Source organism: Triturus cristatus, chromosome 4_2 (assembly GCF_964204655.1).
Source record: "Triturus cristatus chromosome 4_2, aTriCri1.1, whole genome shotgun sequence".
NCBI classification, from domain to species: Eukaryota; Metazoa; Chordata; class Amphibia; order Caudata; family Salamandridae; genus Triturus; species Triturus cristatus.
Window position 1 is genome coordinate 932,604,537 of NC_140586.1, and position 25,669 is coordinate 932,630,205.

The 25,669-nt window shown below is 44.9% G+C and overlaps 1 protein-coding gene across 2 annotated transcripts; it reads left to right on the forward strand.

Moving 5' to 3' along the window:
- Positions 1-884: 884 nt before the first annotated feature.
- Positions 885-20,205, forward strand: LOC146838948 (uncharacterized). 2 transcript variants are annotated; one of them, XM_085602998.1, is made up of 2 exons: positions 885-1,175; positions 17,404-20,205. In XM_085602998.1, exon 2 carries the CDS (start codon positions 18,091-18,093, stop codon positions 19,186-19,188), a length of 1,098 nt encoding a protein of 365 aa, XP_085459124.1. In that variant the 5' UTR covers positions 885-1,175; positions 17,404-18,090; the 3' UTR covers positions 19,189-20,205. The 2 variants fall into 2 exon arrangements, with proteins under 2 accessions (XP_085459124.1, XP_085459126.1); XM_085603000.1 differs by having other exon boundaries at positions 902-1,142.
- Positions 20,206-25,669: the final 5,464 nt, after the last annotated feature.

Here is a 25,669-nt window from a genome sequence, read left to right on the forward strand (position 1 = left end):
AGAACTAGGGTTTCACTAAAATCTTCAACTAACAGATCCATCCCGGTCTTGGGAGGATAATACCAAATGTGGAAGTCTAGGGCCTAATGAGTATTAGAAGGGTTTGTCGGTGTGTTGCTCATTAGGGTTAAGTGGTATCTTCCTCCATCATTTTATCCAGCGCTTGGAAAGATAAATCGCCTCTCGCACGGACTAATGGTAAGTATGCGTTGGTGTTATGGGCCCCACCAGCGAGTGTATAGATAGTGTATGTGTGTGTGAGATCTATTAAGTCCGTGACAGTAGGGAGGGATTTTGCACTCTGCGCTGGATCAGTGCCAGCAGCAGGTGCGCTTGCACTTGCACATACACACATGCATGCACTGCTGCGGGAGGGGACAACGGTCGTTGATGCTCACATCACTGGTAGGGTCATGTGCGCACAGGCTGACCTTGTGGGGGTCCTCCTACGATCATAGTCACCATGTCAGCGCGCTGCGCGCTCATTCGCCATGATGGACCTTGCAACACAGATGAGCCGCTGTGATAGGCGCACACCACCGGCTTGTCGTACTCGGTGCCGCCCAAGTCAGTTTTTTGCGCACACTGGCCTTAAATCAGCCCAAAAAGTGCCCCCCCAGCCCCCCCCCCCCCGCCAGGTATGGCTTTTTCCCCGCACAACTGGAAAAAATGTCACCCAATTGTGCGGGAAATAGCCCAATCTGGCAACATTGTTAGCTGCTTGTGCCCCCAGGGCAGCTATTATAGGGTAGACTTGTAGCCAATCACAGGCTGTCTCGTGCTATTATAGGAGTATACTTGCAGCCAATCACTTGCTGTCTCGAGCTGATTGGGGCGGGGGATGCTTGCAGCCTATCAAAAGCTGTATCGCACAGTTATGAGGTAAAGGGAGAGGCATACTTGCAGCTAATCACAGGCTGTCTCGACCTACTATAGAGATATACTTGCAGCCAATCACAGGCTGTCTAGGAAGCATGAGTCTGCTGCAGCTGTAGCCAATAGAGGCAGCAATAATCTGGTCCAATCAGAGCACAGGCTGTCCTGGGACCGCATTTTAATGCAAACACGGGGAACAATTCCTTGTTTTTCCCCCCCACTGCAAACCGACCCCGTCGGAGCGCCAGATCCCTGCACGGATCACGGTGAGAGAAGGCGGCCTTGCATCTTAAGTAAAGGTGAGTGCCCGCTCCTTCAACAACTATCGGGCGAGGGTGTAGCCAGAGCTGCCACTTGGAGTTGGGGAGCCGGGTGCGAGTTTCCGGTCGGGTCAACATCTCATGAGTCTGGGCAAATCACTTATTCTCCCCGATTCCACAAAGCACACGAATGTGTATTTGTAAAAGGGGAAATTTACTCTCCTATACCTTCGGGTCCAATTTGCGATACATAAAGCTGCAAAAAAGAAACTTAAAAAAGAAGCAGCGGGGTTCGTGAGGTGAACTTTTGTGACTTGACACACCCAATATGGCCGATGCGGAGCTCCTGTGCTGAGAGAGGCAGCGAGATTAAATGACTGGAGCGCTGACCGAGCTCCTGGAATGCTCCTGTTGTGGGCGCCATGTTGTTGGATAAAACACTATTACTTGTGACATTTCATCTTCTTACTCTGCTGCCTTAGGCACAAGCGTGGCCTTCTGTGGTGATACAATTTGTGCAAGTGGGGAATAGTCGAGACGCGCACTTCCATTTGGTAGCCATTCACCGTGCAGGGCTAGGAATAGCGTATTTTTCCGACGCTGTTATACTGGTATTCGGCTGTCTGCTTTAAAATAGTTACCCAACTTTTCTTTGCGTTCACTCTAGAGAAACGAATCTGTGAAAATTGAAAAGGGCTGTTGGCTTTAAGAAGATGTGTATTGTTTGTTTTATTCAGGAAAATGTTGCTTTAATGAGCACATTACATTTCAGTGTTGCATAATGTGCATACTGTGTGCTTGCCACATCTGCACCTACCTGTTTTTTTAAAGAATGCATCTCCTTAAAATGCTGGTTGATGGGTCACTGGCTGCGTTAGTTAGTAAACCTACCTGACAGTTATTAGAACTAGTCCAGTGGAAATCTGTGTTGTATTTATTTTAGTTGTATATTTGTGCAACAAATGGCATATTTACCACTTCATAACTGGCAGTATTGTTTTACAGAAACCAAATCGTTCTTGCCGCTAACTATGGGCATGTGCCTCTTTTGAAGCATGCAGACGGCAATGATACAACTGTTTGAGGTGAGCAAGGCACCTTTGTGCATTGGCCCCTCCTATGGAGTGTCAAACTCATCAAATATGAGAGCTATTTCAGTGCTGAGAACCAGATAGATTATTTGGACGCTGCTTCAGTTTGCAAGATAAGAGACCTACCAGCCCTTCAGATCTAATTCCACCACTCCACTTTCACTTTCTGTCTCCAGGTCCAGCACTGCTTGGGGGTGGGACAGCTAACTCTCTGCTCCGCGCTTCCCATGGTATTTAAATGGGACCGTGAATGACACATGCAGCGGGCATGCCGCTGGCGTGGCAAAGGCACACCTAAGACGAACCCGTTTGCGCCCGTAAGTGCCCTGGAAGCGTCCAGCGCCTGCCATTATGCTCCTTCTCCCCATATGCTTGAGGTATGTTTGAAGTATTCTAAAGATGATTTACTCGCCCGTAACAAACCTATCCGCTGTCCTTGTTTGCCATTACCCACAGGGGTGGCCACTTCTTTGGCATGTAATCTCTGAGGCCAGAAGTCTAGGATACCCTACTATTCCTAATAAACCACCCTTTATGGCTCTCCTTGTTATGTTAAATTATTTATAGAGCGCACATACATCAATTGGTTTCATGGCGGTAACTATAGGAGTGACCGGGGTCCTGGACGAAAAGTCAGATATCTGAATGAGCAGCCACGTTTGAGGTTAATCATATGCCTGAGTAAAAATCTATGTTTTGAGGAGCTTCCTGAATCTCAGGAGATCTGTGCAGGATCTGATGTCAGCAGTCTGGGTATTCCAAAAGCGGGGGGCCTGTACTGCGAATCTGCTGCCACCTAGCCGTTTTGATTAGTAATACGGGGCGACCAGCATATTCGTGTGGGCTGAACGCAGATTGCGGGTAGGTGTATATCTCTGAATGATGTTGGAAATGAATTCTGGGCATGTGCCATGTAATGATTTGAAAATTAGATAGACAATTTTGAAGGTACATTGTTGGAGTACAGGGAGCCAATGTAGTTTCTTCATGAGAGGGGAAGCATGAAGCCATCTAGGCTGTCGCTGGATGAGTGTTGTGGCCTGGTTCTGCACAAGTTGCAGTCTCTTTATTAGGTATGTGGGCAGCCCGAAGTATAGAGAATTAGCATAATTGATGTGCGGCATGACCAAAGTTAAGACTATCTCCAACATCCTTATTAATGTTCGGTCCCTGCCAAAACATGCAGTCTGTATTTATTATCGAAACGTAGCTGTCAATATCTTCAAAACCTCTCCTTGAAACAGCCATTCCAGCAGGATACAAGATTCAAAATCTTGACCTCTGCATTGGCAGAGGTGGTTGTGTAGCTATTATTTTTAAAGACATGTTTACCTTTTTGGCTAAGGAACTTGTAGAGGCAGAAGCGCTCAGCTTTTGCTCTGAATTCCCAACAGTCAGTTGGGGGCCTCGTGATCTATTGCCTCACCCCTCCCCCCAACCCACCCAGGTCGTGCTGGACCTTTTCCTGAGTCCCTCGTTGAAGTGGCATCTCAGGCTGTACTACGCTTTTCTCACTGTTTGCTACTTGGGGACTTCAATATCCATTGGGATTCCCACTCCCTTTCTTACTGAAATTATGGCCCACTTGGCTTTTCCCAGGCAGGTATTAACCCCACATATAGCGGTGGCCATACTATTGACCTAATTTTCTCAAACATAATTATGAGTATATTTGTACCCCTCTCTCTCCCTTGGACTGATCACTTTTTAATCCAATTTTGATGGGCAGCAGCTTTGCATGGAAATCTTAGATCTGGCTCACATCTGACCCCTGTCCTCCATCTGTTTTTATAAATGGAGTGGACACCATCAACCCAGTGCGAATTCCCTTCTTAACAGATCTCTGGGATCGTTCCCTTCATCTGGAAGCTGGCCAAGATTCTGCCACTTAAAAAAAAAAAAAAACAACAAAAGAAATATGAAAACCGATCCAAACATTTCAAGTAACTATAGACCCACTTCTTTGCTGCCTGCTCCCTCAAAAATTGTGGAGAGGTTCGTTAATCGGTAGCTCTCAAACTATGTTGAGTCAAGCTCCTCCAAGTCAGTCAGTCGGGGTTCAGGCCCAGATTCAGCTTGGAGACTGTTCTTCTGGAAGTGTCTAAAGAGATTAAATTAATCTTTAGATGATGGCGGCAAAGCAGTCTTGGTTTTATTAGCTCTCTCATCCGCTTCTGATAGGGTCCCTCATTTCAGGCTACTTGCCCAGCTGTCGTACATTGGCCTTGGGGGTATGGCGTTAAGATGGCTGGCTTCCTTTCTCGAAGACAGACACCAAGAGGTATGGCTGCTACCTTTTTCCTCTAGTAGGAGTAAAGTCTCTGTGGGAGTGCCACAGGGCGCGACCTTTAGTCCATCTATGTTTAACATCTATTTGACACGTCTGGACACCCTGGTCTAGTCCTTTGGGGCCAAGATAGTATCTTACACCAATGTCACCCAGTTACTCTTTTATTGCTCACTACTAAATGCTGCAATATATTTGGTGGAACTTCTTCTAAGCAGAGTCTAGGACTGTAGAAGAGAGTCCTATGGCAAACAAGCAAACATCCAGCAAAAAATAAGAGTAGGAAGGCAAAACGTTTGGGGCTTACCTGTCTGTCATCTCAGCGTTTAGCGGGTGCAGGACCAACCTTCTTTCTTTAAGTCATAGGTTCCTTTCTACACAATTGTCCATCAGCTATGAGGGTCAGCGAACTCCAAGCGCTTACGGTGCCCCTGCTATATCATTTCTTTTACCCAGACAAACTGGTCCTCTGGACATGTGCCTCTTTCCTGCCAAAGGTTGTCACAACTCTCCATGCAGGCCAGAACATCACCCTGCCTACCTTCTTTGCTCTTCCTCATCCCTCCAAAGAAGAAGAGAGACTTTACCGCCTGGACCCAAAAAGACCATTGTTGTTCTACCATGATCGCACAAGAGTTTCAGGTGGACGGCCAAATCTTCGTGGGTTATGTGGGAGCAAAAAAGGGGAAATCTGTAGAGAAAAGAACTATTTCTCGATAGAGTGTCCTGTGTATTAAGATCTGTTATGTGTTGGCTTAAAAACAGCCCCACAGGAACTCACTCTACCAGAGCCAACGATGTGACTCCTGCGTTCACGTACAGCATTGCTGTCCTAGACATCTGTCAGGCATCAACGTGGGCATCCCTGCACATGTTCACAAAACAATACTGCTTGGACAGACAGGTCTGTCGTGAAGGGCACTTCGCCTGTTCGGTTCTGCAGGACTTTTTGGTTTGGTCAGATTCGCAGTCCCACCTTCGGGGAGGTATTGCTTGGGTATCTATTCAAAGGTAAGGAATCTGCGGCTAGAAGTCTCTGTCAGATGAATAAGTTACCTTTGGTAATGCTTTATTTGGTAGACTCTATCTAGCTGCAGATTCCTTACCAATCCTCCCTGCTCTATAAACCAGTTCAGGTGTCACTGACACCCCCTTTCAGTGCTTTAGTATTTTCCACACCAGTGTTCAGTTCTCTTCATGGCTCTGCGCTCCTGGAGTGGGAATGGAAGGTCATGAAATTAACTGGCACCAATGCGCCGGGGTGGTACCTATATAGGTACGTACCACGTACATCACTTTCGGCCCGGTGGTGTCGACAACACACAAAAGAATGACGCCACCTACCGGCATGCATGGTTACTGCTCAAAAATCTTCCTGATCAGTCTGATGTCTGGGCATACTCAAAGGTAAGGAATTTGTAGCTAAATAGTCTCTACCCAATAAGGCATTAGCAAGGGTAAGTCATTTATTCTTTATGGTTAAAACCTAAACTTTAATTGAGTTGCTCTGCAAAAACATTGGGGAATTTCTGTGACAGGGTATCCATAATGGTTTGCTCCTTGAAAACCAAAACCTGTTCTTTAGCACCTGGTCTATGTACCATGCCAAACAGTTCTTTGTGAAACCATCCCAAAATGCTGAGACCTTTCTTTGCAACATATATTTTATCCTGAATTCTTAGTCCCTTGAATTTTGAGAATGTCTTCTATGTACCCCTCCAGAATTATCCTACTTTCTTCATAGGAGACTGTCAAAAGGGAAATGTTTCCTGTAACCCCATTTTTGGGGAACGAGGTCCTATTTAATCATTTTAATCCTTGCAGTTGAGTCAACTAATAATTGAGGTGTTTTATCACCATCAATAATGTTCACATAAGCTCAAAACAATCAAACAGATCCCTTTAAATCACACCACCTTCTGAAACCACCATAACCATTTCTTCAAACCCTTGAATCATTTGAGCCACAGATCATGTTTGAACTTCTCCATCTTCAACACTGGCCACCTTTGATGGCGGATGGCGACTGCTCTGGCCTACTTTTGCAAAATGACCCACTTTGGAACACAACCTGCGTGTTAATTTCTAGCAGGACAAATCCTGCCACCCTTTGTATGAGGGTCCTTACTGCACCTTAAACAAATGTTGCTCAATTTGAAAAATCATTTGTCATTTAGTTTAAACTCTTTCTTACCAGGCTCTCTTGTATTAACAGCTCCTGCTGATACCATCAGAGAATCCTATGCCTCTTTTATAGAAATTTGTAAGAGCTCTCTACTCTTGGCAACTTTGATTACATAATCCATAGATGGATTGCCAAGCGTGAGCAATTTCTGTTGAGTGTCTATCATACCAATGATCAATGAAGTAAGCCCTAATAACTGGTCATTAAAATTTGCAAACTGACACTGTGAACTAAGTCTACGTAAATAGCACACATATGTAGCTACGTTACCTCCTGTCCCTCCCTCACCGTCCTTCTTAACCAATGAGGCTTCCTCACCTCCAAAAAACCCCGCCTCCCTTCTTTAAATAAAAACACCCTGGACTCCTTCTCGTCCCGTTCTCCTTTTTTTTTTTACTCAGGAAACTTACCTTCTTTCTTCCCTTCTGCGGGGGGGGGGAGGGAGGGTCATAGTTGAATCCCCATCAGCAATGGAGCTCTGAGCAGTGGTCTTCTGGCTTGGTGGTGTTTTCTGGATGAGCAGTGCGGCTGGTAAAGGAGCCTGGCCAGGGGACACCGCAATGAAGTCTGGCGGTTGTGCTGAGGCTGCGATTGCGTGTCGGCACCTCTGCACGGCAGGGCGCGCATTCAGAGGAATCTTTTGAGTGGAGAAGGCTGCAAGAACTGGTTTGAGCCTGTTTTTCTTTCCATTTTTGGTGGGGAATTGTGAGGGCTGGGATCAGCCCATGGCCTGGCTCTGCTGGCATTTCCCCATTGGTTTAGGTTGTAGTTTTGTTCCTTTATTTTCGGAGCCCTGGTGGGTTTTGTGGCATTTCTGTATGATCCTGGAGGGGAAGAGAGCTAATAAGCGGAAGCATGCACTATTGACTAATTCTTCCTTGAAGGAGGATGTTCCTCTCCCCCGCAAGAGGGCTTGTGACACTCAGAGTCCAGGAGGGGGGAGGCCACCTCATGTCCAGGGAAGAGGTGCAAGACATGATTTAGGTAGCAGTGGTGAGAGCCCTTCAGGCTCAACCTGCGAATCCTATCGAACCGGCCATGCCTTAGACTTTGTTGGTGGACGATGATTCTTCAGCCTTGGATTTGGAGGCTCCATCTACTTCCTCAGGAGGGAAATATGCTTCCCGAGAGGAGTTGTGGGACATTCCAGCCCATGGGTGGGGAAAATTAGGGATTCCATCCTTACAGGCAGTGGGGGAAGGGAATTCTCGGTTTCCCTAATATGTTAGGCCCTCTAGGTTTGCCATGCCCTTTCAAGGTCATGTTCGGGATATGGTAATGAGGGATTGGAAGGATGTGGATAACATTCAGGTGTCTCGATTTCTACAGAAATTATAACTGTTAGTGGGTGAGTACGCTCTTCCTCAGTCAGTTCATCTGACAATTGTTTGTATATAATGCACTTAATTATAGTTAGTACTGAGATTACTACATGATCATTCTTACTTGAATGTAAAATGACAATATTTTAAAAAATGTATTGTGAACACATATAAATGCATCTCATAAAATGGTGAGCTTCTTTGATACTCAAGGAATTAATTCAACAGTGGTTTGCTTTAAGCGGAAGAAGGTGTTTCTCTGCACTTAACTAACACCAATATCCCTTAAAACTAGCAACATGAAATGGTAATTTCAAATACATGAATTTTAACTGTGGAGGGTATTGTAGGAAGCTGGCTCTGTATATACTATACCAAAGTGAGGTATAGTGTGCACAAAGTCCAGTGGAACCCAGAAGGTAGGCAGAGGTAAAGGTAGATAGAACCTTACTCTCGATTTGGGGTAGTGTGGTCGAGCAGTAAGGAAGTATCAGAGGACAGTGTTAAGCATTTGTTGTACACAGTCAGAAAATGAATTCACACACTCAAAGACGGAACTTCAGACCAATTGTTTTTATATAAAAATATTCTTTTAGTTATTTCCTAGAACCAAGCAAGCCTGGCACAGGTAAGTGATAAGTACTTTGCAGCAAATGTACAGTTTGTAACACAGTTTTGATTGACATTGTAAATGCATTTTGTTTAGACTTACAGTATTGTTTCTGAGAAATGCAATGCTTTGGAAATACAGTACATATACTTTGTATAAGATTTTCAGTAAGATTACAGGTAAGTTACTTTTGAGATTACTTTTCTTACACAGAGTAGTATACCTGGATACTACTATGGGACATTTCCTGCAAACAGGTTAGTAAAATCGTCTTGTTAAATAGTACCATTTTAAAGAGTTTCTTTAGGTTTTCAAACTCCACACTTAAGAACTTTTCCAAGAAAAACAGTCATGTTATCCTATGGAGGAAAGTGGTGTTATCGGTTTTAAGGTAAGTATTTGGTAGTGGGAGTTGAGGTTCTGGGGTTAGACTCAGGGGTCCCCCAGGGTCAGGGATGCACACTTGTTACACCCTCAGCGGCACTAGGGCGGCCGGGTGCAGAGTGCTGAGGCCCAATGTAATCCAATGGGGATTGGGGGCCTCCGGTTGGTGGCTGCTGACGAGCATGCCACTTGGTTGTGGGAGCAAAGCTTCTAGACTTTAGCTCAGGGCAAATAAGAAAACAAAGTTGCACCAAAGGGCACCCTCAGCGGCACTTGGCACTGTCGATGTCGGGCTCCCTGTTTGCAACGGGGAACCTCCGGTTTGCAAACGTACTGCAGGCATGGGGACGAAGGTCTTCAAGGTGCGACCACCACTTCGAGAGGTAAGTTGGGGGTTGGTTAGACACCGTCAGTTGGCCACCCAAGGCCGTGGGGCGTAGAGTGCAGGGGTGCCTCTTAGGGTTGGATCTTCTTACCAGCGCCTGGTCGCTGTTGGCGAGACCTTCTGGATTTAGGCTGGAGGTTTGAGGCAAGTCAGGGGTCACTGGATCTCGAGTTAGCATCACTGGGTGGACCTCCTCGTGGTGTTTGCCCCACTCGAGCTCGGGCCGTGGACGGCGGGTGCAGAGTGGGGCAGATTTGTGGTGTCTGGCCAGAGCCAGAGGTTGGAGATTAACAAATCCGGTGTTCACGGGAGACACAGTCTTTGTGGTTGGAGGCAGGTAGGTCTTCCGGGCTTTTCGAGGTTGCTGGCTGCAGGACACACTGGGATTTCGCAGGGGCAGATTCAAGGTGGAGACAGACTGGCAGGGCTGAGGCCAAGTCAGTGGGCGTCTTCCTCTTGTTGGCTTCGGCACAGCCGTTTGGTCCTTCTTCTTTTCTTGTAGTTTCTACTGGTCTGAGGAAGCAAGGTTCAGGGGTGCCCCTAAATACTAGATTATGGGGCGTTACAGGTAGGTAAAAATGTTGGGACCCATGGGTCCCTTCCCTAGGGTACACCCCCTATTATTAAGATGATAATGAAGTAAAGAATTTATAAAAAGGATATTGAAAATTGTTTCAATTGGATTGGGAGGGGGTATGTAAACTAAAAGATAGTTTAATAAATCTTTGTACTTGTAAGTAGGGACTAATTTGAGTTTTACCTACTAAGAGTTCCTTATTGATTTCTCCATATCAACCCCCTTTTCTTTTTCTAAGGTTTTAGGTGTCAGCACAAAGAAATGTTAAAATCCAGACTTGATTCTAGTGAATCTTAGATTGATATATTGAGTTGTCCAGTTTCATAGTAGATTCAGGGGCTTTTCAGTTTTTAACCTTCTGGGATCAATTATGTGCAGTTACTTAACATGAAACTTCTCTTAGGAAGTACAAGGTGACATTCGAGTTCAATTAAAAGGTATTACTTAGTTTTAATTGTAGTATGCAGCAAATTAATATTTATTTAGCTACTGTATATTTTGTCTCCTTGTGACGGGCAATGAAGTGGACGTGGGGGGGAGGGGGCTTGAGAAGCTTATTTATTTCTTCCTTGGCATGTCTATACACTTTTCATATCTTCATATTAAATTGAGATCCACCAGTAGTCTTCGAGCTGGTACGCAGTCTCCGCTATTGGTTTAGTGATAGGTATTTCAGATGGATTAAATCCAGTAGAGTACAGTTTGTGCTGTATAACTCTACACCTAAAAGTAGTGAGAGAAGGTTGGTTTTATGGTCAAATTCTGCATTCAAGTTACTAAAATAGATATAAACAGGAGCTTCCTTGGCAATACAAAATGTAAAGTGCATATTTAGCCACGTAGCCATAGCATCAGACAAGTTATTGATCCACGAATACAAATGAGCAGCTTATACATTAAAATTAGTACCTGCGCATCTTTACTGGTCAATGGGCAGTAATGAGGACCGTGGTCAATTTAGTCCAGAAAAATTAGTTGAATCTTCAGACAGTGCTTTATTTTTTGGGGGTTAATTCATGTGGTATCCTGCAGTCATATTATTATGATGTAGGACGGCATGCAGTGGGGGTTCTATTGGAATATGTAGTATATCAGTTTTGGAAAGGCGTTCTTCTGTGTAGGACCTGCATCTGTGCTCTCCCTTGAACCTACAACTAGAAATAAACATCTCTTACCTTCAACTGGTGTTCCGTCCTCAACACAATTTGGAGACAATTAGGTTTAACCTGCAGCCGTGCCCACCTAGTCACAGTACTTCGTATTGTTTCTGAGTCTTCCAGTTGCAGGTACGTGGAGGATCCTCTCAAGATGTCTGCTTTTGGCCGGTAAGGCGTATTGGGTTGGGGAGAGCACATCAACATTAGTTTTCTGGCATCGTGCCTTAAGGAAATTTGGGCCCAGCTTTCAAACAGTTCTTGTGCCACATATGAATCCGTGCATGAGAACGGTTAATGCGTAAATGCTGCTTGTGACCAATGTGTGAAGTTCTTCGCCTCATTGTCCTGGTGTGAAGAGCGAAGCAGCGCGACTCATTTTGCTGGCTCGGGATGTGCTTCCGAATCACTGCACGGCAGTGCATCGCACACTGTACGTACGTGTCAGCCATCTTTAATTGGGCATTCTTCAGTGATATACTCACCAGGCGTGCATCGAAGAGGTTCTTACCTTGACATCGGCAACTCTGAGTGTATTCAGCCTTCCGCATTACTCTGTGACGCGCACACCGTGTGCACAAGGAGTATTTTGTTTGGGGTCACTGTGAATCTCAAGTCTACGTTCTACACCTGCCAAGGTCACACGCACACTTGCGTGTTGCTTATGGTACTTACCTGTTCCTTGAAGCGTGTTGAATATCCATTATGGTTACACGCACACATTACTGACACTGTGACAGGCACACTTGCTCGTAAATTTTAGTGTACATTTTGTTGTGCTGGCTAATTATTAGTCTTTCTACATACGTTTTCACGCTTATCCATTTTTCGCACATTGCTATTTCAACTGTATTGGTGGTTATTCTAATTACCATGTATCACATCCTTCAGCACATTTTTCTTTCTAGGGCTGTTTCATCTGGTTCCTTTTCCTTTTTCTAAATTCGTATACCGTGCTAAGTTTTCCTTACCACGTGTGCACAAACATTTTTACTCCTCCCGCCCTTGCCATTTCTTCCAGCTCATGGTGAACCAGCTATGAAATGGCTGGAGTGGAAGGAGTATTTCCTTAATTACATCAGTGGTATTGAAGAAGAGGGGTTAGTTGAATTCTTACCTGAAAGCTGCACGACAACACGCACCCTGCGCATTCGAGACTTACTTCTTCGCTCGGTGCACACAATGACCAGGCGCTCCTCACCAACGCCTTGGCTTGCACCACGACACGCACCCTGCGCGTCTGAGACTCACTTCTTTGCTCGGTGCACACAACGACCAGGCGCTCCTCACCACCGCCCTGACTTGCACCATGACACGCACCCCGCGCGTCCGAGTCTCCCTTTACTCCTGTGTGCCCACGATCACAAGGTACTACTTCCGAGGGTCTCAAGCTGCAAAAGCACGCACACACCGCGTTGCTTGGGACTTCTCTGGAAACTTTTATGTTCCTGTGTTTCCAAACAGGAAGCCAGCTCACCTCGGGCCCTTGGGGTTCAGGACACAGCACATAGCACAGTCCTGTTCACGAAGGGGGGACACCACCCACTGCAATGTCCCTTCAGTCTCTTCCTTAGTAAATGCTACAAACTGCAGGCCAGCCCCAGATCACGAAGCAAGGGTCAGTCCTATCCAGCAGTCTCTTCAGCAACTTCTTCCTTGGCAGAGGTTCTTCTTGATCACGAAAGAGGTCAAAGCCTTTGCAGACTCGACCTGTCCATTTCGCCATTCAAAGCTACATCAAATTCTAGGGTTTTCAGTTCTCTTAGTTATACCCCTTCATGTCTTTGACGTTCTTTGTGCTCAGTGGTCCCTGACCCCTGCCTAAATCAGTTCTAGGTGTCTCCCTCCCAGTGTCACCTTTTTTCCTTTGATACTGGGGCTCTGGATCCTTAATCACTCAGCTGGAGATAAGTCAGTTGATTTATAGCACCAGCCCAGGCCTTTTCACCTCCCGGGCCTCTCCTCCCCCTACTCTCCAGATGCAGGGCAGCCTGGTGCCATCTCAACCCCTCCCTGGGTCAAGACCTCCCCAGGTCCTCTCACCTCACAAATCCAGACAGTCAATCTACATTCAGCAGAGACACACAGAAATGCTTAAACCACAAAACTCAGCCACTTTCTAAAAGAGTGGTTTCTGAACACACAGTGACAAAACCACTTTCACAGAAAGATGTGTTATGACACTGTGAGTTCATACATACTAAACTTCACCTCTCCATTTTAAACTTACAGGAAACTAGGCTAACAAACAACACCCAGCCTCCCCTTTTCTGTCCTATGGGCAGGATGGCCTTTCAGTAGTGAAAAAGTAAATGGAGTGTTTTTCACTGCCAGGACATAACACACACCTTAGTATATGTCCTGCCTTTTACCTACACTGCGCCCTGCCCATGGGTGACCCGGGATCTACTATAGTGGTACCTCCGGGGTATGCAAAAGGGAAAGTAAGGCCTGACAAGTGGTTGTACTTGTCAGGACAACATGCCAACTTAGCAAACTGCGCGCAGGCCCTACACTGCAGGCCTGAGTTCTCTTCTCTGCGCGCCTTTGCATTACTAGCCCTGGCACACACAGTGCACATCACTAGGGACTTTACTAGTAAGGCAAACATACCAATCATGGCCAACCAATTACCATTACACTTTACATTGGAAACTCTTGTACTTTGACACTGATCAGCAATGGCAAAGCACCCAAAGCATCTAAATTGGCTACTCTGTCAGGAAAACGGTCTAGGGAGAAAGCAAAAAGTTTAGGGAACTTTAGCCAAAAAAAGGCCAAGTCCTACACTTCCTTACTATCTGTGAGTGATACATGTGGCTCTCGAAGAAGGGAGACTCCCGTTGGATTGGCGACATGCCGAAATAACGATTTTCCCCAAGCCTGGCCGGCCCCCGGATCATTACTCCTCGTATCGCCCTATTTCATTGCTGAATGTTGAAGCTAAGCTATTGGCCAAAGCCCTGGCCAATCGTATTCTTCCTTATATGTCGGAGCTTGTTCACCCAGATCAGGCCGGCTTTATGCCCCATTGGCCCACCCGTCACAACATCCGATGAGTGCACAATGCGGTTGCGGCGATTGATCACCTTGGGGGTCCTGCGGCTCTGCTCTTAGCAGACATTGACAGAGCATTTGACTCGCTGGGATGAACCTATCCGTTTGCTCTTTTGCAATGCCTAAAGATAGGCCCACGCCTTATGTCCTATATTAGACTTTTATATACTGACCTCTCGGGCTCGGTCAGAATAGCGGGTGCGGTATCCGATCCCTTCTCTATAGGACGCGGTCCCCATATCTTTTTGCCTTAGTTATGGAACCATTAGCCGCTTGGGTTCGTATCGACGCACAGGTAATGGGCTTTGAATGGCCGGGGGGTGTTCTCAGATCGGATCGCTTTGTATGCAAATGATGTCCTGTTTTTTCTTATGGATCCCCATTGGACGGAACCGCGAATTCTCCGCATCATGCAGATTTTCGGCCAGCACACTGACCTGTATATGAATACGAACAAATCTATTCTCTGGCCTATCCGTGGGGGTTCGGACATGGGCACCTGGATGGAAGAAGTAGCGTTGGCCACAACTGGATTGAAATATCTCCGGGTGTACATCTCAGACACCCAATCAGTGTCATGGGAAAAGAACATTGCCCCCATCTGGGTGCGCATTCAAACAGAGATGTTGTCTTGGACGCGTATGCCCCTCTCCATATTGGGCAGGTCGCCAATATTCAAAATGGTGTCCCTCCTCTATCAGCTACAAAATCACCCCTTTCAGATAGCGATCTCCTGGTTTCGACAGCTAAGTTCCAGGTTGAGCCGCTTTTTATGGCAAGATTAGGCTGCTAGGGTACCACTTAAAACATACTTTCTGTCAGCCTACTGTGGGGGTATAGTGACCCCCGATAGTCAAGTTGTATCATGCAGCATCCCACCTTTTGGTCTTAAACGACTGGTGGTATGGAATTAGCAACGACCCGGCCTATAGGGTGGAGAAATGGCAGATGGGTTAAATATTGCCACACAGACTGCTCTATACGCTGAGAGAGCTGCGTAAGCTGCCGCCAGCTACTCGAGTAATCTTCGGGGTGTGGACGGACTCGCTGCGCCGGGTGGGGTGGTGGTGGAGGTGGCTGACGAGGGAGACCCTTCTCTCGCAGAGCGGCCATATGCCACAGGTGACCCTATTAGCAGGGTTTAAACAATGGGACGCTATAGGTGTATCCACTTTGGGTGATGGTTTGCATGGCACCACAATGAAATCCTGCCAGGAACTCGGACATGAATATGACATGCTACTTACTCAATTCTACAAATATTTGCAACTGAGAAATGCCTTATCCCCAAATATTACGAACCTAGAATCCCTTCCCGAATTCAACCCTAATGAGGCCAAAGTCTTTATGGGGGACTTGGGCAACCATAAAACCGCAAAGATCTACCAAACATTAGTGACAAATCTTTCCACAACTTTCAGGATATATGGCAGACTGACTTGGGTCCCTTACACAGCAATGACTGGAGAGAAGCCCTGGAGTCCCCGAGAGCCGCTGCAATTGCTTCCCGTCTTAGGCTTATCCAGTTTAAGTATTTACACCACGCTTATTTCACCAGATATTGACGGTGGAGGGCGGGGCTGATTGACTCCCCTATGTGCCTACGATGTAGTAACGAGGAGGGTACATTACTACATACAACTTGGAGCTGTGATGCACTGGGCCAGTTTTTGAGGGGTGTTATTCGCTGCTTATCTGAAGTGTTAGGTTGGGTCAAACCTCTCTCTCCCAGGCTCGTTCTTCTGCACATCACAGACGAAATTGGGGGTAACATCTATAAAAGACATTTACTGTTTTGGGGTCTTACCCTAGCTAAAAGGGATATAGCAAGGGCATGAAAGGATCCGGCTCCACCTACATTGAGTGCTTGGAGGGCGGATCTCGACTGGTGTATGGGTCAGGAGCAGCCCATCTTTAAAGCGCGAGGGTGCCCTCAGAAACACTTTAAAATATAGCAACGATAGGCGGATTATAGAATTGCCTCCGCCACAACCCACAGAAGTTGAAACCATATAGAGAGACCGCACAGGGCAGTAAGGTCATTCAATTAGGTATTATGTACATAGATAGGCTTGATGGGCTTGACCAGGGTTTTGTTCTGCAGTATGCAACACAGATGTTAAAAATGTTTGGGTCTGTCGTTTACAGACCTGAATGGTTTACTTTCTTGTTCTACAAATGCTATATAATAGTCACCTACCTAGAAATCAGTATATTGACTACTGTATGTTTTCATTACTTTGTAATGCTTGCTATTACTATATCTGCTGACTCAATAAAAAGAGTTTGGAAAAAATAAATTTACTTTCAAAATGGGGCATAAAAACGGATTTTGGTGCTTACGAATTTCATGTGTGGTAATATAACAAGGCATGCAATCTTCATTTCTCCCAGTAATTATTGGGTATGCTAAACATTACAACACATATAATTGTGATTCCAACCTAAATAGATGTTTGCGCAGGGATCTCAATTCAAAAGTGCAACTGTGATGAGGTCCTATTTGGGAAAAACAGCCTAATGTGAGGCACCACTCCTTTTCTTTCATAATAGGTAAACTAATGAAATGCTTTATTTCCTGTCGCGTATAGCTAAAATTTTACTGATTGGTATCTGTTATCCCTGATTTTTGCCAAAAAAATGATTGTCTATTTTTGTCCCCATAAAATGCAATTCAATTTCTTTTTTTGTAAATAATTTTGTGGAAGTTATTTAGTGGCGATTATTAATACTGAATGTGCTAGGAGATGAACATAGGTTTAATGCTATGAAAGTCTCTCAAAACAGGAGTAGTTTTTGCCTGTAGGTACGGGCTATGATCAGTACTCTACTCTTGTAGAAGTTTGTGTTCCTGTTTTACCCATGCTATTCATGTGTTTATGTATTAGAGGTTTTGTGTGATGTTCGTGTGCCTAGATTGCACATGTAACTAATTCTCTCGTTGCTACAGGGTTTTACTTCTTACTTTGCAAATATTTGTAATTGTTCATTGCATTGTGCTTGTATTTTCTCTTACTTTATACATTGTTGTTGGTAGTGAATTTCACTCTATTTTTTCTTTGTTCTGTGGCAAAAGCTTTCAATCTGAGATTTTATAAACTGGCTCAATATCTTTATTCCAATTTCATGAAATTTCATTATAGGCATAGTTTTGTTTTCATAAAAAGATAAGACGTAATATTTTCTCTTAATGTATACATGTTTTATGATTTCAGATCTCTTTACCTCCAACAGTGTGAGGATTTATGTACATCTTAAACTAAGACTCATCAGAAACGTGCACAGGAGAGGCTGGAAGCAATGTTGTTTGTTCTTCAGAAAGAGAGCAGTGTCACAAGAGGCTGAGTAACACAAGCACGAACAGAACCATCCTGTAGGAAACCTACTGGAGCAATCACTCAGATGTATAAGACAGAATACCATCACAACCACTGACTAAAACAGAAAAACCTGTATGAAACCAAAAGGCAAATATGCTACATAACATTTCCAGCAGTCATTGATCTTAGATCTCCCAGTGGTAGTTACAGCATTTCTCTACTGCCTAAGAGGAGGATAATCATGTTATGTTTGTGGTCAATGTAATCATCATTTTTTGCCACACCATAGATACCAGATAAAACCTTCAAATATGCAGAACATATACATTGCAAACCTGACAACTAAAGGGTAAATGATGTAGCACTGCATCGTGCAGTACTGAACAATGTGCTAGCATATACAGAATTATGTTTCTCTTGTGTAAATATATATGTCATCGAACAAGAAGACACAACCCTCACCAGAGAAGTCGAGACTGTGGACTTAATTTAGAAGTTATTCATCCTTTCTGTTGTTTGAAAATTCTTAATTGCAATATCACTTACCTGTGAATGTGAGAGTAAATTTAGAGTTTATTGACCATGATGGGTCATCAGTATACTAAGCTGGGGGAAGAACATATAAATGTAACCAATCAAGAGTGTGAATTTCAAATAGAAAAACAATGCACAAGCACCAAATGTGCAAATAACTTGAAAGTCACATCAACAAAGTACAACCAGCAAACACAGAAAGGAAACACAATATTCATGTGCAGTGAGTGTGGGAAGACCTTTAAGCAGTCATCAATCCTAAGGGTCCATCAGAGAATACACACAGGGGAAAAACCCTACACATGCAGTGAATGTGGGAAGAACTTTAGTTTGAGATCAACCCTAAGACGGCATCAACATACCCACAAAGAAGTAAAACCATTCACATGCAGTGAATGTGGGAAAAATTATAATGAGTTGTCACACCTAAGACTGCATCAGCGAACACACACAGGAGAAAAACCATTTAAGTGCAATGAATGTGGTATGAGTTTCAATGTATCATCAGGCCTATGGTCTCATCAGCGAACGCATGCAACACATAAAGCAGTGATATGCAATCATTGTGGAAAGGGCTTTAATCACTCATCATACCTAAAGATCCATGAGCGAACACACACAGGAGAAAAACCATACAAGTGTAGTGAATGTGGTGCAAGTTTCAGTCATTCAAATACCCGAAAGCGTCATCAGCAAACGCACACTGGTGAAAGACCATATAAATGTAAGGACTGCGGGAAGGGCTTTCATGAATCTTCAAGTCTAGTGGTCCATCTGCGAACGCACACAGGAGAGAAACCATACACCTGCAACATATGTTGGAAGAGTTTTAATGAATCATCATACCTAAGGGTACATCAGCGAATACACACAGGAGAAAAACCATACATTTGCAGTGAATGTGGGGTAAGTTTCACTTATCGATCAGCTTTAAAGGTTCATCAGGTAACACACACTTCAGTAAAGCCATACACGTGCAATACATGTGGAAAGAGCTTCAAAAGACCAACAGCCCTATCGTGGCATGAGCGAACACACACAGGAGAAAAACCATGTAAGTGCAACACATGTGAGAAGGGTTTCATTAGTTCGTCAGCATTGAAACGCCATGAGAAAACCCACACAGTAGAAAAACCACACACATGAAGCAATTGTGGGAAGATCTTTACTCAATTGTCACAACTAAAATGCAACATGCAGATACATAGAAAAAAACACAGATGTGCAACAAATATAGGATGAACTGTCAACAACAAGGTACAATTCACAAATGGAAACAGTGGACAAAACACTAACGTAGTGTTTGTGGGCTTTCTGTAATTGTCCTCCCCAGAGAGCACTAAATGGAAAAAGAAATGCATACAGTTAATCTGGGAATAGCTTTATTAATTTCTCATTCTTAATATGATATCAGCAAACACCAGAGGTTAAGAAAAAAAACAAATTCAGGAAATATGGGCTGAATGTGCCAGCTATCCGTTTTAAAGAACAAATATGATGCAGTGATTGTGGGTTAACGGCAAGTCTATGTCAGTGAATACATAGGGCAAAAAATCGTTCAAGGTGAAATTATTGACTTTTGTACAAATGTAATGTTAGGAGCCCATCAGTGCACATGCATATAAGAAATTCCACATAGGAATGATTGTAAACTCTGTTAGATTCTCAAACCTAAGGGTCTTTTAACAAACAGAGAAGCAAAACAATTCAAGTTCGCTGAACATGGCATGTGTGTCACCCTTTAATGTGTCTTAAGGCTGTTATTTTAGGAATGTTAAGGAGAAACCCTCTTGGTTTAGCCTCTCACACACCTGCACTGTTCTTACTATACTGTGTAATGTTTCCAGGAAGTCTCACTTGCATTCTTGTTATTACATAGTTTGCACGTTTCTTCTATCAACTGTTGTTTCTGTATTGTATAAACCTCCTGGTCCTCTGTCTCAATGCAGTTGGTTATTCACTGTCGACACAACATTGTATAATGATGTACAGTTCTTACAAATCCTCTTGCTGTATACGTATAAGGGGTTATATATGATCAGTGCATACATTTAAAAAGTATTTTCTGACAGTATTAAAGAAGTCTGATTGCTGTGTAGTGGAAGAGTGAGGGTTGCAGCTTATTCATAAATAAATGAAAGACTAATAAATATTAAAACTCTGGCATGTAATATTGTTTGCATTTGTCAAGTATGGTTGGCTAGACTGGAACGCTCTCTGCAAGGAATGACACTAAGCGGTGCAGAAGAGAACTAACACTGAAAATTGTCAACAACCACAAGTCCTGTGTATGGAGGCTCTGGTGACTTTGAAGCTACTCTTTTCTGATGCTATCTGTGCTTTTATTTATTTTTTGTTATGTTTTGTAATGTACCCCAATATAGGCCTGGGTAGTTGTAGGAGAGTAGGATCTGCACTTATGTTGCCCCCACTTTTTTTCTGATGTTTCCACTGGTTTCTGGCTATAGTCTGGCTGGGACCCTGCTAATCAGGGCCCCAGCCTCTCTGTTCTCTCTAAACAACTTGGAGTGCATATTAGATGCACTAGTGATTGGATACTGTGGTACCTTATGAGCCCCTAGTAAATGGTACCTTAGGTACCAAGGGCATAGGTACTTCACAGGCCTACCAGGGGCTTGGTTTTCATATGAGGGGGTGCCTCTGCCTGAGAAGGGCCCCTCTGCAGCTCTCAGAGTCCATTCTCTGTGGCGGTTTGTGGATGCGGTTAAACCATATACTCTTAAGTGCATTATAACCTAGCGGTAAATGCTAACTTTGGGATGGCTGCATCAAAACATGTGTTTGGTGTCAAACACTTTGGAATCATACCCCCACACCAGTAACTGGTGTGGGAGTATGATCCCACCCTTCTTGAGGGATAGACGTACCCACTGTGGAGACACGGTAGAATCCTGAAGAGCCTTGGCATCATAAAATGGATGCCACCAGTCACAGACACTGGGCTGCCCTCCTGCTGCTGACCGAAACTCGCAGTGGAGGAGGCCCAACAATAGGCATCCTGTCACAGGGAGGTGTGGTCACCTCCCAGACAGGGTTTAGTGTATTGGGGCTGGGTGGGTGCACTCCTAGAGTGCTTTGAAGTCCTGTACTGGGGGAGCAGTAGGCTCCTCTGTGTATATGCCAGCTCAAACTGGTTCAGGGGCTACCTGCCCCTGCTCTGGCGCGAAACTGGACAAAGGGAAGCGGGTGTAGCCACCCACTCCCCTGACCCTCCCATAGGAGTGGTCATAGAGCTGATCCCTCCCTTCCTTGTAGTATAAGTTAGGGAACCCTTGCCATTGCAAACTAGATATCCCTGGACGACGCTTTGAAGAAGAATCCTGGACTTTCGACGTTCCACTACCTCTGGAAGACTGAAGAATCTCCCTTGGAGTCAAGGAGTGACTCCTGCTTGGCAGGCGCCAAAACTTTGCATCACCGGTCGCAAACTTTCCCGCACCCGCCGGAGTCCGAAGTCCCTGCAGCCCTGGAAGTGGATTTCCTGACTTCTCCAAGGCCATCGTGAGTCCCCAGCGAAGCTGTGGCAAGTGGACCCCACGAGTGACGAGGAACTGCAATACCTGGGTACCGGGCACTATTTTTGAGTGCAACCCCTTCATGGCATTCTACGAACTTTTGCATTGGACCACGTGTGGTCCAAGCCTCCAGCAGGATTTTCACTGAAGATCAGAGGCCTACCTCGTCCCGAGTGACCGTGCCCTCCTTTTGAGTGAATCCTCCCGAGGCGTGTTCGCGATCCCTTGCCGGCTGGCTTGTGGGTCCCCAGAAGACTTTTCTACAGAACCAAAGGGCTCCCCTGGTTGCTCCAGGCCTGCCCTAACTTACCCTCGCTGGGTGAGTCCCTCAAACCTTGCTGGTCTGCACCGCTGACTTTTTACACTTTCCACGAGACTTGCTGTTGCCAAGGCTTGTTGGCTCCAATCTGGTCGCCGACACCTCAGTAAGTTGCAGACTTCGTGGGACACGCCGAATCCAGCTCCTGGTCGTCGGCGACGCCTCCTGGACCTCGTGGCTGAAGAGTCAAGACACCTGTGATTACCTGAAATCACCTGACGACTGTGGGCATCCATCTTCCTTGCCCCGGGTCACTGCCAAGTGACTTTGAACACTGTCTCCTCTGCTTTCAGGTATTCCTTCTTCTGAATCCAGCCTTTGATTCCACCGGACACTTCTTCGGTCTTCACAAGCAGCAAGTCTTCTTTGGCTCCCATTGAAAACGAAGCCGCAACCCGACACCAAAAAACACCTATGCACCCGGCTTCCCTGGGTGAGGTAACTCCAGCACTACGGTGCTCCTGTGTGTGTTGGCTCTAGAACTGCTTACCCTGTAAGTGACTTGCTTGTAGACTCTCCCGAAGTATCCTAAAACTTTAAATTCCAACCACGACTTGCTCCATTGAAGTCTATTGGGATCCGCGGCTGTGTTCTTACACTGCAGGCGTCTCCCGTGGGTCCTTTACTTACCTGCCTTGGGTAGATTATGCCTTGGGTGGATTAGTGAGGCCCCAGTGCTTCTGAAGGCCCTAGGCCTTCTCCCTTCTCAAGTCGACATTCTTAAACCTCTTTTTTAGTATAGGGTCTGGTACGCCCCTAGGGCCCCAGCCATATTTGTGCTTAACGTGTTGTGAAACGTTGATTTGTGCATATGTTCCTGACTTCTAATCTCATAAAGAGATTAGTAGAGTGTGTTAGAAATAAATACATATATATTTTATATATATACCTGTGTGGTGTCCTTTCATTTAGTGATTCAAGAGATTATAAGGTAAAACTAGCTGCTTTACATTCCTCTAAAGATTTAGCCTGAAGGCTGCTCTCCACAGCTACGACTAGGATAGCTTTCTTTAAAAGGTTGTCTTTAAACCTATATACCATAAGAGTCGAATTGTACTTGTGCAAGGTGGCCACTTTAACTAGTGACCAGCATATACCAGGCCAACTTCTCACATGTGTGGGATTACAGCTTGCCATTGTTTTACCAGAAAATCTCTATTTGAATTACTATCTCAAGGTACATATAAAGTCAAGCTTAGTATCAATAAGTTCTACTGAACTTAGAGCTGTGTGTCAAGGGATGGCACACCCTTTCTACAGCTCAAGCTAGGATCGGTAGGCCACAAACTAGTGTAGGTAGTACAACACTAGAATGTCCTTAAGGGTTGGAACCAGTGGGTCCACCCAGCCTCAGTATAAGGACATGACTTTCTTTGACTTGAAAGCCATGTGTGCTGCAAGGCACCTTAGGATAGGACAGAGTCCCTCCACACTACACCTGATAGATCTGCTGACAGCAGATGATCTTAGATTAGCTCTAGGAGGTAATAGGTCTGAATCAGGGGGTGAGTCAGTTACAGTGTCTGGGTCAGATGATGAAAATCAAGATGACCTGGACTCTGTGGTTGAATGGCCAGATCCACAAGGGTTGGAAAAGGACAGAGGAATTCTCCCTAAGAGAACTGACAGAGTGGAGGAGAGGCATAGGTCCCCTTCAAGGGAATCTGATCACTCCTATTACTCTGGCAGAGAATCTGTCCAGCAGAGGAACTCATAGTTTAATAGAAGAGAGACTTCCTCTGAAAGAATGTACAAACTGCTGCAGTATGAGGAAGCAAGATTTGCCCTCAAGGCCAAGCAGTTGGCGTTAGACAAAGAAGCCTTTGAGCTCCAGAGAGCTTCTAAAAGAGAGGGGTTAGAACCCCGTGGTGGCAGCAACAGTGTCCCTAGAGTCAGAGAATACATTCCAGACCATAGGAACCTGTCCAAGGTTGTTCCTCCCTACCAGAGTGGGGATGATATCCACAAATGAATAACTGCTATGGAAAGGGCCTGTAGAGTACAGCAGGTCCCCCAAAAGCAGTGGGCAGCAATATTGTGGCTCTCCTTTTCAGATAAAGGTAGAGACAAGCTCCTCACTGTTAGAGAAGAGGATGCTGATGATTATGAAGTCCTGAAGAGTGCATTGATAGATGGGTTTGGCTTTACCACTGAACAGTACAGGTTGAAGTTCAGAGACACCCAGAAAGCACAGAATCAGGACTGGACTAACTTTGTAGATTGTGCAACCAAGGCTCTGGAGGGTTGGCTGGTTGGTAGTAGAGTTACTAATTTTAAGGGATTGTATAATCTGACCTCTCCCCAAGAATTGGGAAAGAAGGCAGACAAATGGGTCAGAACCAGGGTGAGGCAGAAAACCCAAACCAAGGGGGTGACACTAAGAAGCAGGATTCTAAGGGCTCTGAGAAAAGTCAAAAGACCAGAAGTCTTCACAAGGGCCCCAAAAATCCTCATCTGGTGGGGATTCACAGTCTAACAAAGGGAAAGGCCAAATAAAGACCTGGTGCAAATTCTGTAAACAGAAAGGGCACTGGACTTCTGATTGTAACAAGTCCAAAGACCAAACCACCACCACTCCTGCCCCTAAGGCAACTGTTCCCCCTAGTACAGCTACTGGTGGAGGTGGTAATCAGAATAAGGGTGTGGTAGGGTTGACCCTGTGTTCTGAAGTGTACTCTGGCCTAGTCAGAGTACCCACTCAGGCATTGATGATTTGTGATGGAGACATTGATATGTCCTTCCTAGTGAGCCCCAGTAATCTGGGCAAATACAAACAGCAGCCTGTAATAAATGGCAAACAGACTTTCGCATTCAGGGACACAGGTGCTAGTGTCACCATGGTAGTATATAAGAAAATGGTCCCAGCACAATAATGCTTGAAAAGCAAAATCAGATACAAAATCAAAAAATGAGTAATAAACGATTGGATAATGCTAAAGTGTTATTTAATCACACAAAGCAATTGATCATTTTTTTAATTAAACCAACAATTTATAAACAATAAAAAAGAAAAAACGTTGGGGTGCCCAACTGGGTGAAAGGAGGGTGAGGAAGGTGATTTGAGTGAGGTAATAGGGCAAGTGACATAAGACATTAAACAATATCACAATCAAATTGTTAGGCATGTTGCTCAATGCCACATAATCACAGAGGAATGCTTCATTCAGTATACAGTCATTTGTACAGCCATATACAATAGAACAAACACAGTGCACATTGCACTATTGATGGTACTGGCATATATGGTATGTTGACGTTTCGACCCCTTAACCCATGTAGGTTAGTTCAGGTCCTTACTGACGGGGTCTTCCTCAGGACAAGGGTGTGGGTGTAACGAGGGGAGCACCTAAAGATAAGATAAGGATTAAGTCAGGTCCAAGAACGAAAATTAAATGGATGAGTACATAGGGATAAGTCACTATATCTACCGTATTGGGGATGGAAGCCTATTAGGTAAAAACTTTGCGTCAAGGACACTAGGGCTCCAAGGCTCCAGGACGGGTGGGAGTGACAAACACCTGAAATAATAAGGTGTCAGTAAATGGGTGGTCCGAGGGAAAACTTACTTGATAGTTGGATTGAAAGTTTTAGTCAGAATATAATCCACTTACTTAAAAGAAGTCTAATTCTCCCAAATTTCATAAGGCAGTAATCAATGCTGTCTGGATAACCGTGGTCAAACCATCAGTAAGATAGGTGAAGTGAATCACAATTTGGCCTCTAAATGTTAAAAGTAGGGGGGGGGGAGGAAATTAGAAAGACGGAGGACGCT